This window comes from Garra rufa, chromosome 1, assembly GCF_049309525.1.
Source record: "Garra rufa chromosome 1, GarRuf1.0, whole genome shotgun sequence".
Classification (NCBI taxonomy): Eukaryota; Metazoa; Chordata; class Actinopteri; order Cypriniformes; family Cyprinidae; genus Garra; species Garra rufa.
Window position 1 is genome coordinate 15,446,434 of NC_133361.1, and position 17,901 is coordinate 15,464,334.

The following is a 17,901-nucleotide window of genomic DNA, read 5'->3' on the forward strand; positions in this document are numbered from 1 at the left end:
TAACCGTGATCATGTAGCCTGCAGTATACACTGTAATCCTAGTAAATAATACTCATCAGTATTGACTTCTTTATCTTTCGGTGTCAAGAAAGACGAGAATTAAGTATATTCTTATGCATTAAACTCATCTTGAGTCATTTGGAGTCTGATTTGTATATATTTGTATCGTTCTATTTTATTATTATTATTATTTTAAATGTCTACTTTAATTGCTGGACAAGAAGAAATGGATATAAAGTGTCGTGTAGCCGGAGGTCGAAATGTTTTGTGCTTGTTTGATGTGGACGGAACGCTGACACCCCCGAGAGAGGTAAGATCATATGCGAGCCTGTAAGTTTATATAGGGTCTAAAAGATATAAGATAACAGCTTGTGTAATAGATGGTGCATTACAATTAGAGAGCTATAAAAGACGAGTCCTCTCTGCTCTAATGAGATTAACATCTTAATCCTTATGTAACATAATGTTTCTATTTGCAGCGCTGATCTGTGTGTAGGTGAAGCATGTCTCGTGAGTGTGTATTATTGGTGAATGAGTGTGTTTTTGTGTGTTTGTATAGTAGGGTACACGCGTTCTGCACGTATACATCAGACAATGGCTCACATGCAACGCTCTTGTAATGTTAGTTCATGATTTTAAAAATCTATGTAAGAAAACAGTAGTAATTAGTTCCTAAATATTACTAACCAGGCGACTAAATATTGTATGGTAAACATTCTAGGACGGTTTGCTGGAGGAACGTTGTGTCCCCGGCGGTTCGTTCTGTTGCATTAGCAGTTGGTAGTACAAAAATCTGTCGCTTAACATGCCGTTCTAGTCATGTAGTGTTTATTTACGTTCAGATGAGTTGGTATCAGATATTGCATCATTGATCCTGTCTTCCGCTGTCCATGTCCTTTCCCCTGGTAACCCAGAAAGTAGTTCTCGGAATGTGAATGTTATATGAAATACGAACATAAAAATAATCTTTAGAGTTTATACAGAACTGTAAAACAGACGTACAAAATCCCTTTTTACAACGTTTAAATACCCGTTCACACCAAGACGCGATAGCGATAAAGTTAAGACCGTTCTTACTTAAAGAGAATAGCTGAACGGTGTCCTTGGAATCACGTATAGTGTTGATAATATAAACATTGACAACCAATCAATTTATGTCTAGTTTAAAGTTTCCACACAACATAACTGCAGCGCACTTAGAATGAATGGAACATTGGCCTGGGTGCTAATTGACGATTCATCATTACCGTTCTAGATGTGAACGGCCCTGTCAGGGTAGTGTTTTGTTTTGGTGTTTCGATGATTAATTGTTCATCGGCCACACCTTAGTAATACTCATAAACTCCCTCATAGAGTAGCTCACTTTCAGAACAAAAATGTACAGATAATGTCCTCAACCCCTTGTCATCCAAGATGTTCATTTCTTTCTTCAGTCGTAAGGAAATTGTTTTTTGAGGAAAACATTTCAGAATTTCTCTCCATATAATGGACTTATATGGAGCCCTGAGTTTGAACTTCCAAAATGCAGCTTCAGATGGCTCTAAACGATCACAGCCGAGGAAAGAAGGGTCTTATCTAGCGAAACGATTGGTTATTTTCTTTTAAAAAATTACAATTTATATACTTTTTAACCTCGAATGCTCATCTTGTCTAGCTGTGTACTCTGTTTAGAGATTAAGAAGTACATAAATTGTAAATGTTTTTAGAATATAACTGATCGTTTCGCTAGATAAGACCCTTCTTCCTCGGCTGGGATTGTTTAGAGCCCTTTAAAGCTGCATTTAAACTGCATTTTGAAAGTTCAAACTCGGGGGCACCATAGACGTCCATTATATGGAGAGAAATCCTGAAATGTTTTCCTCAAAAAACATAATTTCTTTACAACTGAAGAAAGAAAGACATGAACGTCTTGGATGACAAGGGGGTGAGTACATTATCTGTCAATTTTTGTTTTGAAAGTGTTTGTTTTCTTTTACATTCATTAAAGCGTCTATTCATATTCACCTCCTAGCACAGTGTTATGAATCACAGATGATTTCAATGACTTAATGTAGTGTGATAGCCTGAGTGTACGATTTCAGTCTGCAGCTCTGTCAAAAGAACACAGAGCATTTCGTTACGAAACCCGTCAGTAAAGAACATGGCCATAACCAGGTCACTGCTATTAACATGCACTTTAAATGTCTGATGAAAACATAAACAAAGTATAGCATACAGAGCTGGAAACATCATGTTTTACGAGACTAGTGTTGCTTTGTAAGTCACTGTATTTAGACTATGTTTAAACTTGTGAGGCACAAAGTGTAGTCGCTGCACTGGTCAAAAATACTCTGAAACCTGTTGAACAACTGGATGTCGCTGTTTAATGGATTGTAAATCAGTTTCAGGGTCTCTAAAGCCATAGGTCACATTAGGAACCCTTCAGTGATGTAATACTTTTTATGTGCCTGCAGAAGATCGACCCTGAGCTGGACGATTTTTTCCAGGCCTTGAGAAAGAAGGTGAAGATCGGCGTTGTGGGCGGTTCCGATTATTCCAAAATCGCAGAACAGCTCGGAGAAGGAGATGAAGGTTAGAGAATGTTAAATATCACATATTTCAATATGGTTTGCCAGCAGACAATCTTAAGTCTTTAAGCTCATTATCCAAACATGTTTTGGATGTTGTGTCAGATGTGGAATGTGGAGGAACTGGTTCGACTGGATCACTGAGTCAACTCAATTATTAACACAACAGCTGATGTCTAACAATTCCTTCAGTCCACAACCCAACCGATGAAATTCATTTGTGACCAATAACAGTAGACGCCACTACCACGGCTGACCAAAGTATTACTCACGGGTTGCTTTTTTAAAGCTCAGAAGGTGTAGTTCTTAGTTATGCTTCTCTAAATTATAACTTGTCTCAGATAATGTGAATGATGAGAAAGGCGAGTTTGATGAGAAATGTTTTTATGTTTAGACATTCGATTGCAAATATCTTTTCTAAAACTTTAGAAGAGACATATTTGAAATTACTAGGGTCTTCTTTTCAAGAGAAGTATCTGAGAAGCATTTGTTGCCCAAATGGTTCGGCAATGGAAATACCAAGGTCATGGGTTTGATTCCCAGTGAATGCATGCACTGATAAAATGTAAGGCTTAAACAGAATTTAGGTTGCTTTGGATAAAAGCATCTGCCAAATGCATACATATAAAATGCAAATGTTAATTTCATTGCTGTCTAGACGAAAACATTATGTCTCAACTGTGGTCATTAATTTCTGACTCAACTCTCTGTTTGACTTTTCCAGATCTTATCATTCATCTAGATTAGTTTCTAGTTTCATCAGTGTTTGATGATCATCAGTGTAGCATGTGGCATTTTAATTGTGCACATCTGATTATATAAACCAAGATATCATGATTGAATTAGACTAAGAACAATACACTTTAGAACCAAATGCAACGGTGTTTTTACGCGAACTAGAGCAGAATCCGGATCTGATGTGAGTTAATGCCACAATGACAGCTGTGTCGCCATGAATCATAAAGTTATCCAGTCAGCAATAAAACAGGACTTGTGTGATCGTGAATGAATCAGAGTGTAAATGAGCTTGTTTACATAGGTACGCGTGTGTTGTGTAATACAGGTAAAGGTCACCAGGATGATGATAAGATGTTCACCAAAGCAGTTTGATTGCATCTCATTCTGTTGTTTTGTTCTTTCTCGCTGCAGTCATACACAAGTTTGATTACGTCTTTGCCGAAAATGGAACGGTGCAATACAAAAATGGCAAACTCATCTCTAAACAGGTAATTGATCTTGTGTCTGTAGATCCCGAAAATATTACGTCTTATGTTTTAAATACCACGGAAGTTAATGGTGCTGTTACTAAATTGGAATTATTTTTAGAACTTTGGTTGAAAGTCTCTAAAGAGTCATTTTTAATTTGTTGAATTTCCGTTTTGATACAACATTGTTCTTAAATTCATGGAAAGTCTCTAATTTTTTCAATCTGTTTCTCAGGCCATTCAGAATCATCTGGGTGAGGAGTTACTGCAGGACCTCATCAATTTCTGTCTTAGCTACATGGGGCTCATTAAACTACCCAAAAAACGGTAAAAAACACTCCTGCGATAGTCACTTGTAATATTGTGTTTACTTTAAAAGTTATGTGCTTTCTATTGTTGTGTAAGTTAAGCATACTTTGCAGGTGCTTCACTTTATTTTTTGCCATTTTGCTTAAATTCTCTTTTTTTATTGAAATACATTGTTTGATAAGTGAGATCCCTAGTTGAAGTCCTTAAAAATCAAAAAAGTAGTGCTTGAACAGTTCTTGAAAGTACGAACCCTGAATACAGCAAACTAAATGTAATCATTTAAACCAAATCAATTTCTTTCTCTTTTAGAGGGACATTCATTGAGTTTCGTAGTGGCATGATCAACATCTCACCCATCGGTCGCAGCTGCACGCTAGAAGAACGAATCGAGTTTTCTGAAATCGACAAGGTATGCTCAGTTGACTGTGTTTTTATTTCAGAATTGGCTAGACGTTGAGAATTTCTGCATGCAAAACACCAAACAGGTTTCATAAATGGTCTGTTTACATCAAGAGCGATGAAACAGAAAGTAAAACAAATGGCCAATGAAAGGTCTGTTTACATATCCAGAGTAAAGCAGGTTAGACAGTTGTCACTGGATTGGAATCGATTGTTTTGGTTTAAAGCATTAATACATTTAACGCACATTTAAAACAACCCAAAACTTCAATCCAAACTCTCTCGCCCCGCAGAGAGAGAAGATACGAGAGAAGTTCGTGGCTGCCCTGCAGAAGGAGTTTGCTGGAAAAGGTCTGCGGTTCACCAGAGGTGAGAAGGAAATGACATCACTAGCTCTCTGATGATCTGAAGCAAATGATCCGTGCTGAAACGGAGCTGTTTGTACCTGCTCAGCACGGTAAAACACACACGCATGTTATCTGTGTTAAAGGTGATAAGCGAGTGCTAACGGATGCGCTCATGTGTGTTGACAGACCAGTGACCCGCACTGTTTACTCAACCTGTTTACTCAACCTGTTTGCGTTTGTTGCGTATGCACACACACACACACACACACCCACACACCCACATACAGATGTGCGCTAGCTTTGACGTCTGAAGTCAATTTTCATCAGTTTTGCCTCTAAAGTTCAACTTAGTTTCGCACAGTGGCTTTGTGTTTTTTGCTTCTTCTTGACGGATGGTCAGAGGGGGAGGGGCCGGGGGGTGTGAGGTGATCAAGCCCTCTGATTGGCTGTCACTCGAGCAACTATTGAGTCAGTGCTGGAATTTTGCTGCAGTCCAGTGGAGGGGCACTAAAGAGTGTCTGAGTAAAGTTGTGTGTGTGTGTGTGTGAAGATAATTAATTTTTAACGGCTGTTTTCGGTCCTGTAGCATTTCTCAATCACTCTGGGGACAAACAGTCACGCAGTTCACGTCTCTGAAGACAAGACTGCTTCACACACAAAAAGTCATTACTGTGAGAATGGGCCTCGGGGCTCGTAAACTCTTTAAACTCTCTGTAATAAGTTGCAGTTTCACTGCTGATCTGCAGCTTTTCAAATCGCCGGGCTTATTTTGGAGGAACATAAAATTACACATTAACACATTAACATGTGATACACATTTCCAAGGCCTCTAAATCAAAACTTTGCTGAAAAAATGTCTTTCGTTTTGTCTTTTTCCGGTGAAATCTTTACTAATTTTGATCATGTAAACGTAAGAACAGCTAGTAATATTTCAAGATAAACACTTACTGGACTGAAGCAACTTAAGGTTTCCATACGTATTTATTTAAAAAAAAAAAACAGTGAGTCTCAAATATGATTGTCAGGCTTTTGAGGAACATTTATTTGTTCATCTCTCAATTATCATTGAATTGCATTGCATATTAAGTCTTGATCAAACAACTAAGCATTTAAATACCATAATACTAAAACACTGAGAGATAAAAAACTGACATTTATATCATTTTATGTAAGTATCTGCTATACTGTTATAAAGATCTCATTATAAAGATAGAATTTCATCTTACTTTTTGCCATATCTGAACCAAATTGCAAATTTTTGCTCAGTCTGGACCTTTTTTCTCTCTCTCCATATTCTCACACTTTTATACTAAATGAGCATTAAAAGCTTGGCGGTTTAAATATGATACTCAACAAAAACACATGCAAACCTTATTTTTTATATTTTGACGAAAGATTCTAAAACAGCTCCTGTTTTAACTATTATAATGCTTTACATGAGAAATACTTTACAGACAATAAAACTGTCAGAAAAGCAACCCGCATTTTAACCATTTAAAAGCACCGTGTACCCATTGTTCATTGACATGTTCAAGTTTGCTGGCATCAGATTGATGGGATGAGAGCATCTAATTTAGTAGATAAATCTGGTAGAAGTTTACAAACGCATAAAATCTTTCATTACACCTATATTGAACTTTCTCTCCAACTTTTTAACTGCACTTTTAAACAATGATCTTTTGATGCTCAGGGTTACACCAATGTTAAATGACTCAGACTATCTTTTCCTATATTTCCTCTTACTTGTCTTTAGGGGGGTTGATAAGTTTCGACATCTTCCCAGAGGGCTGGGACAAACGTCTCTGTCTGGAGGTCCTGGAACAAGAAGGACTGGACGCCATCTACTTTTTTGGAAACGAAACTTCGTTGGTAAGTAATTGAACGGCTGTGTATCTATTAATCTTTATGTTCATTTATTTTTAATATTTGTTTCCCGTACAGGGTGGAAACGACTATGAGATCTTTGAGGACCCTCGAACTATTGGCTTCTCCGTCTGCTCCCCTGAAGATACGGCGCGGCTCTGCAGGGAGATATTCTTTAACGCTCCACCCAATGAGGCGTGAAAGTAGCTGCCTCCACTTGCACGTACACCAGACTGCCCGTGTGTAGCTCTCCTGCGCCCACTGCTGGTCACTCTGGGTAATGCAGTCCGCTGCACTGAGCCTGAGAACCATCAGACACGGAGACAAAACCAAACCGCTGCTGATCCGCAGACTAAAGGGACTGTATGTAAATATCACTGACAGAGCCTCATCAGTGTGTGTTTATAGTTTTTTTAATATTCAGATATGAATTTTAAGTCTAAAGATTTCCCCTAATAAAAAGTGTTTACTGTGGCCACGTTCACACTGCAACATTTCCGAAGTGACAGCCGTATTTAAAATACAATGAATCCTATGAATGATTCACTCTTGAAATTATGATGGTTGATACTGCAGTGTTGACATCTCAAAGCTGTAAACTAGAAACATGGAAGCCAACCATTTTATTAAATTTTTTTTTAAGTATCAAATTTACATTAGCTATCAGTTATTAGTAATTAGTAGGCGTTTGTTTTAACTTGTGTGCTCAGTCACGTTATGGTGCTTTATTTATTTAAAGGAGTTTAATGATTTCAAGGATTTGAAAGGAAAAATGAAAATGTTGTATTTACAATTTGTTGTAAAATAGCATTCAAACGGTTTTATTTTAAAATATTCGCACATCCACTCTTAAAGGAACACTCCAACTCCCCCCCGAGTTAATAAGTTGAGTTTTACCGTCCTGAAATCCTTTCAGCCGTTCTCCTGTTCTGGCGATATCACTTTTAGCATAGCTTAGCATAGATCGTTGAATCCTATTAGACCAGTAGCATCACGTTCAAAAATGACCAACGAGTTTCCATATTTGTCCTATTTAAAACTTGACTCTTCTGTAGTTATATCGTGTACTAAGACCGGTGGAAATGCAAAGCTTAAATTTTCTAGGCTGATAAGATTAGGAACTACACTTCCATTCCGGCGTAATAGTCAAGGAAGTTTGCTGCCGTAATATGGCTGAAGCAGGAGCAGTAATACCACGCAGCACATGTGCACATGCTAAACTAGCTGGGAACTCATTTCTGATAATACTCCGCCTGCTTCGGCCATATTACGGCAGCAAACTTCCTTGACTATTACGCCGGAATGGAAGTGTAGTTCCTAATCTTATCAGCCTAGAAACTCGCAGCTTTGCATTTCCACCGGTCTTAGTACACGATATAACTACAGAAGAGTCAAGTTTTAAATAGGACAAATATCGAAACTCGTTGGTCATTTTTGAACGCGATGCTATTGGTCTAATAGGATTCATTGATCTATGCTAAGCTATGCTAAAAGTGATATCGCCAGAACAAGAGAACGGCTGAATGGATTTCAAAATGGGGGAGTTGGAGAATGAGCCTATTTCCAAAAAAAGTGGAGTGTTCCTAGCCTGACAAGCCAGACCCACATAAATGTAGGGTCTGGGCACTCTCCATAGACAGCGATCAACCGGAGGGGCGGGATAAACGGTTGTCTTTCAAACTCACTCTCCACGCAATAGGATAGCGCTACAACCAATCAGAGCAACGAAGAAGGTGAAGTAGTCAACTCCAAATACATCCTTCTTTTGTAAGAACGACCTCAGTGCAGTTTCTTGTTCTTTTCTCAGAGAAAAGCTTAACTCCAAGTCTTTCAGAGTGGCGGCCAAAGCCGATTCGAAAGAAAGTTGTTCGCTAGCAGCAGCCATCGCTTTATCTCTCACGCGTAATTCACGGAACCAGAGAACGTCTGACGGAACTAATGGTCGCAGGTTAGTCGTCATCATGTTAAACCCGCCCACCGACTCGTGATTGGCCCGGTCGATTTTGGATTTTTGGAAATCTCAAGTGAACGGAGAGTTACTAGACTGCCCTTAGAAGCAAATGTAATTTGCTGCCGCTAGGGGCGCGTCTAGATTCTAGGCTAGAGTGTTCCTTTAACATGCCGAAAACTCGTTTTGTCACACTGACAATCACAAATTCAATCACTTGAATCACATAGATTTATCTTCAAAACTGTGAATTCTGATAAAAAGTTGAGTAGTTAGCATACCTGAATATCACCGTTGGTCATTTAGCATTTCTGGCGAACAACAGTAGTTGAATGTTAAATGTTTTGCGAAGCTTACTTTTTACCTCACATTTTCAACTGTTAAAACTGAAGCGTAGCGCTGGAATTCCCGCTCGGCTTTTTAAACGATAAACCCCGCCTTCTTTGATTTTATTGGTCATCGCAACCGTTTAAAACATATGTCATCCTATCAAAGAACAGCAATAGAGTGCAGCTGAGAAGTATCAAGAATATTAGAAATTGAGAGGCCTTTTGAGATACTGAAGACCTGTTTCTGTGGTTTTCTAGCACCCCAGAAGTGTTTCAGAATTTATGAAACGCTGCTGTCACTGAGTATTCAGGACATTAAACTGCGGTGTGAACGTGACCACTGTGTCTCTGACCAATGAAACATGCGATCATTTCTGTCTGTTCCACGTTAAGCTCACGTTTTGTTATGGACTCATGATCTTATTGTGATTGTACTTGAAAGTGGATATGATCTCGGACTGGACTCTGAGATATTTACAAGATGATGAAAATCCTGCATATTTATGAATGAAAGATAGAGTTTGGAAAGATATGAGATTGACTGAAATGACAAAATTCTGATCTAACGCTAAGTTAGTCGATAGTTTATCTAGATTTGTCACATTGCTCTCTTTAGCGTTGTTAAGAATTTGTTTTGACGTGATGTAAGCTGTTAATCATTCCAGAGAGAATCACTGAAACACTCCCGTTGATCCCTGAAAAAACACGACGCTGATCCCACAGATTTTCTTGGGCATTTTTAAGACCTTTCTTAATCGGACATCAAATGTTTCTAATTCAGAATACATCGTCTGATTGAACGGATGCTAATATGAATGTTAATGGATCGTTGCTTCATATCTGATCGCATAAATGCACTTTAACTTGAATTGATTCATAATTACACTAATGCAAATGTGATGTAAACGGTGCCCGACTGAAGAAAATGTGACCTTTATTCAATTAAACAAACTCAGTTATTGATTTATTGACCTGATGAACAGATGTTTATCTTTTTTTTTTTGGTTATACTAAAAAGAAAGTACATTTTTAACACTCCCGAAAAAGGAAAAACTGAATCAGTAATGTGATTTTTGTGGTTCAGAGTGTGTGAAAAAAAAATCCATGTGAAATGCAAATGCTAGTGTTGTGATAATTCATGAACATGTCTGTTTATTTTAAATACAAGGTTTTTTTCATAAATTGCAATAGACTCTGATCTGTTTATGGATATTTATATGTGCAAACATTAGCCTGCCTTTCTGTATTAATAATGTGCTTTGCAGGAAGATACAAACGTTTAAATCATAAATCAATTTTATTAGTCTGTCAAAGTTCACATGGAAAGGACCACAGTGATCTGAGCTCGAAAAAGTGCTGAAAATAAGAGTAGCGCTTAAAAACAAACATCATTTTGACCCAAATGAGGGTTTAGAAGTGTAGAAATCTGACAATCATATCAGACAAACTGAACATGCTACAGGCCATGAGACCAAACAAACAACGCAACAGTTCTTCACGTTACTAGATCTCTGAGCTCATAATGAACGTCACATATATATACATACAGTAAAACCAACATAAGAGCATAAGTTGCTACTGCTGTGTATAAATGGTTTGCTAGACGACTGTTATTCTTCAGCTTGTCTACAAAATGCTGCTCGTTTTACCCTGAAAAGCTCCCGAGAAAGAGTTCTGGGAGATGAAGTCAGTTTGGCAGTTTATATTTGGGTTTCAAGTTTCAAGTGCAATATTAGTCAATGATGCTTCAGTTCCAGCATATAACAGAGCTTAATGGATGAAACCCTCCAAACCTGCCAAGATCATGTCTGATTCATATTTCACCCTGAAATCAAATGGAAAAAAGTTACATAATTTACAATTTAAGACTTTCATGCATTCTGACTTTTATGAGAATGAAACCTCTACCCCCTAAATTCTCACTGCTACAATGAAAGTTGTAATTGTTTATCCACATTTTAGTCATTGTTTTATTCTCAGTAGTGTTTCCCATGGCTTTTAAATTAAAATCAGTCAAATGCATAAATAAATTACTTCTAAATGCATAAGTCAGTACAACAAATACATATATGATGTTTAAATGTTTTAGAATTTAAATACGATTTTTTTTGCTTTTGGGGGTAAATGTGTTTAACTGTCCTGAATATAATCTTTATGCAGGACATAATTGCTTACTTTTTCCCTTTTTATTTTCGGGTGATTATGAATATGAATGTGAATATTGATATGCTCTGGACAGGTTTTTGTGAGCTTCACCCTATTATCATTGATTTAACATTAAAAATGAATGCATAAATAAATAAAATAAATAAATATAAGAGCCAAAAACTGCCACAAGTGTAGCGTGTGCCTTCGGATCGATGCGTTTGATTCTTTCACAGTCCGGTTTGAGGATGTTCAACCATCATTTCACAGCCTCTCACAGCTACAGACGACTCCATTTAACCAGAAACAAGCCCTACGCACATTTTTGCGACGTGCATTTGGAGACTGTGTGAAATAGATACATATATTTGCATTCGCACACTTGCGTGGAGTCTGTTTCAGGTCTAAACGTTCCCGTAACGCAGCTCATCTGCTGAACTCAACATTCTTTGCACCCTTCAACTTTCAAAAGCCTTCCCATGATGCTTTGCTCTCTATTCTGAGGAAACCCACCCACCTCCCTCCCAACAGTCCAGCTCCGGATGGATCCTAGGAGCTGATGATCTGGCCTGACCAGGTCTCATGTTTGGTTCCAGGTTTGAGGTGAGTGATGATCACCTCCACGGCCTGGACCTTCACGTTCTTGGGTGGGACCAGACAGACCTTGTAAGTGACCTCATCTCCCTCCACAGGAACATACTCTCCTTCAATACTGCCAGAGAGAAGTGATTTACACATAAGACGTAACATCAGAAACAAAACTCTTAAACACTGAGATTTAAATTTTTTGCAAATTGTTTTGTTGACTTACTCTGAGATGTGTACGAAGATGTCCTCTCCACCGTGAGCCGGTCTGATGAAGCCGTGACCCTGTGACCGTGAGAAGTTTTTACACACGCCCTTGAAGACGGGACCTGCGTTTGCGCGAACAGTCCTGCAGACCAACAGAGACAAGGCTTACAAAGATTCACTCGTACTGAATGCTTATTTTAACAAGAGGGTGTTGCATTCAATATAGCTATACGAATAAACACATTCCAGAAAGTTAATAGAACGTCCATTCGGAACCACAAAAACACCGTTTAAACATTGCTCATCAAATGATTTTTGAAAAATGTTTGTGTTTTTTAAACACTACTACTTGTTTCAGATGGCTTAGAAAACATTCAGCTGTCACATTACTACATTTGCAAAATGTTGAAGTTATACATTTCTTTAAAAAAAAAACTGAAAACATTCAGAAATAGCATTTCTGTAACTTAAAGAGAACCCCGGGTTTTGAGACTTGTATGGCTTAAAATAACATAAATGATGTCTCTTACGTATATGTAGTAGAAAACGCATTAAAGATTTATGATATTTAAAAATCTGCATATGTGTTTATACATATTTTGGACTTTGGGGCACTATTATGGAGTGAAATGGTTGCTATTTTTACTTCAATACAACTTGGAAAATAAAATAGTGATACAATGACCTCCTTTAGTGGTGTAATGACAAGCATTAGCATATTTACATCACGCCAGGATGGCATCTAGCGTTTCTTGTCTCTGCTATTTGTAAGCTCTTCCAGTAGCTGTGGTCTACTAAAAACCTCAAAAGGCATCAGGGCTGAAGGGGAGAGCACAAAGATGCGGGTCTTTAGGAAGTTTAATTTGTCCGCAGGCATCTTCCCATTCTTTTCGCCTCTTCTTATCACAGTGAAGATTACTTTTCTTGTTGCCCTTTGGCTGAAAATTACAAACAAAACGCTGCACAATGTTGCATTGTATCAGTATTTTATTTTCCAAGTTCTGTTGTGGTAAAATAAAAATAGTCAGAGTAACTCACCAAGTGAAAATTTCACCATCATCGAAATAATGGGGTCCCAGTCCAAAATATGTGTAAAACGATGTGGATTTTTTAAAATAACACAACTCTTTTATGGGTTTTCTGCTATGTATTTCAATAAGAGACATAATTTACGTTATATTTAGCCGTACAAGTCTCAATACTCGGGGTTCCCTTTAATCGCAACATTGGCAAAAAGTTCTCAAACACATATTTGTTAGCTGGGAATCAGCTAGATGGAGTGGCGCTTGCAACATCAGGGTCATGGATTCAATCCTCAGGGAACACACTTTTGTAAATGTGTAGTTACATTAGAAGAATTTCATATAAATTTTGCGGGTAAAAAAAAGTCAGTTGTCGATTGTTAATAGTGAAGCCATTGCAAAATCTGCGTGGGGGAATCTTTCGCCCTCACGCGAAATTCCCGTTCTACATTGAAATAACTGGACTTTGGCTGCGAAAATTCGCCTAACATCAGTTAACGTGACCGCAGCCTAGGGTTCGGTTCGGGCCGTGTGTTTGACTTACGCTGAGTACGTGCGCGTGCGTTTGGTGGGCAGAGGGCTCGGTAACTCCCCAGGCTGCAGCGCGGCGCGTTCCCAAACGCGGCTGCCTTCTCGCAGGAACGGGAATGACAGCGACAGCGGCCCCGAACGCGGAGACCGCAGAGACGGGTCCACCTCAGAAGGCAGCTCCGGTTCCGCCATGGTCACGGCGTGCGATCTGAAGATTTGCGTCAGTTTGCTCTCTGAACTCCAAATGCTTGCAGACGAGAGAAACCTGTGAGAGAGACACTAAACTCACATCACATCCAACGCGTTATTTCTCCCTATAGCTTTCCCCTCTGACGCACGTTAAAGTGTGTTTATTGACAAAGGCTCTGCGCGCGTACTTTGCTCTGTTTTTTATTTGCCGTGGCACAGATTGTTCTGTGAGAAGCAACGTGCAGTAAAACAGCTTCTGCACTGACATTTAGTCTTTGCTTTCACAAAGCCTCTCTGTGTGTGTGTGTTTACATTCAAGACGGTTTGTGCCCGGAGCGCGAGTGCTGCGTGCCCGGTTCCTCATGCACAACAGCCTGCATTGTCTTCAGATAGGCTTTAAAGAACACAAGGAGCCGTTCTGAGATCAGACTTAACTGTGCATCACTTGTACTTACCGACATTTGTATAGTTAGCACTTCTTCATTAATAGGATAGCATACAAGTACTATTCTGTAATGTGTGGTGTAAAGTAGCCCACATATTGTAATGCAATGTTAAATTGAATTTATATTCCCAGCCTCAAACAAACCGAATATATATTTTTTAAACCTCTATTTTGATTATATAAAGTTGGATTAAGGCGAGAGACACTACAGGTGAATAGGGTAAAAAAAATAATAAAAAAAAAATGAATAGTTATCACCTTACTTACCCTATTAATTGATTACATTGATAATTGCAAAAAAAAAAATGTATTAGAAGTTTTCTAAAATGTTAGGTTTAAATATGCAAATGAGCCATTATTTAATGAAATATGTGCTAATTTGCATACATTTCTAGAACAAAAATTTAAAACGGATGAAGTCAGTTTCAAAATTTTTAAAAATTTTTGACATATTAGAGTCAAATGTTTTTAGGGGATTTTGGGTATCTCATATTATCACTCCATAATTCAGAAAAAAACTTAGAACAGACAGAAAACAAAGTATTTTTTTTAACATTTTTGGGGGATTAAAATGTTGTATGAAATCAAGCAAATTATATATGAACAAATCCCTCTGTAAAAACCAGAATACAAATGTAAAGTTTGGTGTGTGTAAGTGCTACTGAAGTGGAGATTTATGTCTACTACTAAAATGCTACTAGCTATTTAAAAAAGGAGGTGGGGCTGCTTGATATGTCCCACCCTCTCTTTCTGTTTCAGTTGAAATTACGTCAAACATATGCAGCCCCGCACCTAGGGCTGTTTGATTCACAAATTTTTGGAATCGATGGGACTTGATTCCGAGCAGTTGAGATATGCAGCCTTCATAGGATACAGCCTTACGTTTGAGAGGCACCCATCGATAAGCTTTGTTGAACTCAAAATGACTCTGAATGATGAGTATATTCCAAACTTTGGAATTGAATGTCTCGGAATCGATTCCAAAAAGATTCTGCCCCACCCCTTTTTGGCACTGCGTTTGTTGCCTTCTGTCTTCTGTTTGTATTTCCACAGTGAGCTCTTTTAAAATGTTTCTGGTCTAACATGTGTCAAGAAATTTGCTTTACATATTACAATGCTCACTATAATTTTCGTTACCTCTACAATAGACAAATTCACTTTACCAGATGATTACTCTTAGACAGCGATGCCATATAAACACAGCCTAAAGAGCTACTGCACTAATGGACCGTTCAAAGACAATATTCTAAAGATGGTGACACACTTGTTTCTGGAGAATAAGGTCAACAGAAAAACACTGCGTGCAGTGTTGCCAGATCAGGTTGACGATTTCCAGCCCAAAAGCTCACCAAAACCCGCCCACTTCAACAAAAACCAGCCCAAATTTTAACTGCCAAAATAATGAGAATTTTATTGCCATGTCAAGGTTGATAAGGACCATTTTTATCTCTTTAAAAAAAGAATAATGACAAAATAAAATAAAGATAAATCAATTCCACAGGAATATGGATCAAAACAGTCCGAAAATATGTGTAAAATGTTCAGAAATCTTTTCAAAGTGGAAATTAACCGATGACTTTAACCCTTGAAAAAACGCATGCATCGTTTTCAATGTCCACAGTAAAAAAAACATGCTAATTTCTGTGCAAAAAGTGCACAATAAAGTGATGAGAAACAAATGTAATGTAAAACCCCGTCACTCACAAGTCATCACGTCTCACTTACGTAAAAGATGTAAATTGATTGACAGGTCTCTGTTAAACTAAACCAGTAAGGGTTACTTTAAGCGAAAATGAGTTGATGACTGCCCTACACATTATATTACTGTGATACTTTGAGCTCGAACGTACTAAAATAACATGACTAATGATAAAAGTGAAGAAAAAAACAGCTGATTGGGCGGCTTTTAATTTTTTAAAGCAGCCCAAATTTTGTCTACCCGCCCAATGCGTTATTCTCCGGTCCAATCTGGCAACACTGACTGCGTGTTTCAGAGCAGTTCAGTGGACCTTTAACAGTCTCTCGAAGGTTCCCGCGCAAGTGAATGTGTGACGCAAAATCTGGCCCCGTGACGTCAGAGCCACAGCTGGTTGTGCCTTTAATATGCTCTGAATTTATCATCACCGCTTATGGAATGAAAATCCTCATATAGTGACAAAACACTAAACATAGTACAATATGATCTGCATTCAGTGACCTACTTCTAGCCAAAAGTGAGCCAATTTCGCACTGACATCACTTCAAACAAGACTCATGAGCAAGAGACAGAAATAATGTTTACAATTTGACGCAATTTGGGGAAAAAAAAAATCCGCGGCAAGATTACTAGAGTTGAAGCCGAACGCTAATGTTCAGGAACGCTTGATGGATTGAACGATGCTATTCCTCTCAGTTTCCAGGTCCAGTTAAGCATCACCCGCTTCCAGAATGTTCTTGATGAAGGGCAGGGACTGCATACCTCAAAATCTCGTCAGCTGATTTAACGTTACTAGACAGCATTTTTGGCGGCGTTAGTAACATATATGCGGTTATTTTGAGAATCATCACCTTCAACGCGCCTATGCCTTTAGTAAGTGCTGTCTAGGGCGAGCTAAGTTTGGAAACACGAGCAGACATAAACAAAAGGTGGCTGACAGGATGGGATATCACGCCTAGCATAAACAAACACTACATTTAATCATTTTATGTATGCTATTAGATTATATGTATGGTTATTTGTAGTACGTATTACAGTAATAAATACAGGTAAAATACAGAAAGAAAAACGCTAAATAAATAGACCAAATGCAGAAACTTACCGCCGATGTCTGGAGTTCACAGATGCTTCCGTCCCGTCCTGTCGACCGCCGTTATGTAAGATGAAACAGCCTATTCGATACAAATCCGCAGTGAGGAGCTCGTGTGATGGAGGAGATCCCCATTAGCGCGCTTTTACCGGGAGAACCGACGCGTTCACTCATGCATCACCGATACCGAAGATGACGCACTGAAGCCGTTCAAATGAGTCACTCCCATCACTGGACTGTCTCGTGTGCTACGAGATTATGTAAACAGCTTTAAGATGACAAGACTAAACGTCTACATTTCTAAACTATTCTATATATATTTGTAATAAGAAATAGAATAATAGACACTTACAGTCAGGTTTTTGAACAGTAAGATTTTAACGGTTTTTAACGGCTTTTTTAAGTCTCTTCTGCTCACCGTGTTTATTTGAAAAACAAAACAAAACAAAACGAAACAAAACAGCAAAAGCAGTAATATTGTGAAATATATTTACCATTTAAAATAACGGCTTTCTAATTGAATGTTTTAAAACGTTATTTTTTTTTTCTGTGATCAAAGCTAATTTTCTTAGCATACTCCAATCTTCAGTGTCATTTTAATATGCTGTTTCAGAAACACTTCTCAATATTTAAAACAGTACTTTTTGTTTACTGTTCCAGGATTATTTGATGAATAGCAAGATCCAAAGATGATCAGTTATTACACACCATAACATTACACACTACACCATTCAAAATCTCGGAGTCAGTATAATTTTTTAGGCTAATTATTTTATGTAATGTGTAATGTATTTATGTTATAAAATTATATGATATCAAGAAATTATATATTAATTACTTATTTCATGTAGATGCTTTACAAGGTAATGTGACTGGAGAAATGAAGCTATACAAATTCAGCTTTGAAATCACAGGAATAACTTTCATTTTAAAACATATTCAAATAGAAAACAACGATTTTAAATAGTAAAAATATTTCAAAATTGTACTTTTTAATTATTTAAAATAATTACGATGCTGTAAG

At 37.9% G+C, this 17,901-nt stretch overlaps 2 protein-coding genes across 2 annotated transcripts; one reads left to right on the forward strand and one right to left on the reverse strand.

Annotated features, from left to right (window-relative positions):
• The first annotated feature begins 11 nt into the window (after positions 1 to 11).
• LOC141331389 (phosphomannomutase 1-like) lies at positions 12 to 9,943 on the forward strand. The gene is made up of 8 exons (XM_073836438.1): positions 12 to 310; positions 2,454 to 2,571; positions 3,717 to 3,793; positions 4,008 to 4,099; positions 4,391 to 4,490; positions 4,774 to 4,849; positions 6,581 to 6,696; positions 6,769 to 9,943. The coding sequence occupies exons 1-8, from the start codon at positions 197 to 199 to the stop codon at positions 6,889 to 6,891; spliced, it is 816 nt and encodes a 271-aa protein (XP_073692539.1). The 5' UTR covers positions 12 to 196; the 3' UTR covers positions 6,892 to 9,943.
• Positions 9,944 to 10,245: 302 nt separating this feature from the next.
• Positions 10,246 to 17,046, reverse strand: csdc2b (cold shock domain containing C2, RNA binding b). Its single transcript, XM_073836448.1, has 4 exons — positions 16,890 to 17,046; positions 13,471 to 13,722; positions 11,924 to 12,046; positions 10,246 to 11,824 (listed from the first exon to the last, which is right to left on the reverse strand). Exons 2-4 carry the CDS (start codon positions 13,647 to 13,649, stop codon positions 11,662 to 11,664), a joined length of 465 nt encoding a protein of 154 aa, XP_073692549.1. The 5' UTR covers positions 13,650 to 13,722; positions 16,890 to 17,046; the 3' UTR covers positions 10,246 to 11,661.
• Positions 17,047 to 17,901: the final 855 nt, after the last annotated feature.

Coding starts and splice junctions, on each gene's coding strand:
- LOC141331389 (XM_073836438.1), top strand. CDS start 197: ATGTCTACTTTAATTGCTGGACAAGAAGAAATGGATATAAAGTGTCGT. Junction 3,794..4,007: donor GCAAACTCATCTCTAAACAG/GTAATTGATCTT, acceptor TCTGTTTCTCAG/GCCATTCAGAATCATCTGGG. Junction 4,100..4,390: donor ATTAAACTACCCAAAAAACG/GTAAAAAACACT, acceptor TTTCTCTTTTAG/AGGGACATTCATTGAGTTTC.
- csdc2b (XM_073836448.1), bottom strand. CDS start 13,649: ATGGCGGAACCGGAGCTGCCTTCTGAGGTGGACCCGTCTCTGCGGTCT. Junction 12,047..13,470: donor CGCACGCGCACGTACTCAGC/GTAAGTCAAACA, acceptor GTTGGTCTGCAG/GACTGTTCGCGCAAACGCAG. Junction 11,825..11,923: donor ATCTTCGTACACATCTCAGA/GTAAGTCAACAA, acceptor TCTCTCTGGCAG/TATTGAAGGAGAGTATGTTC.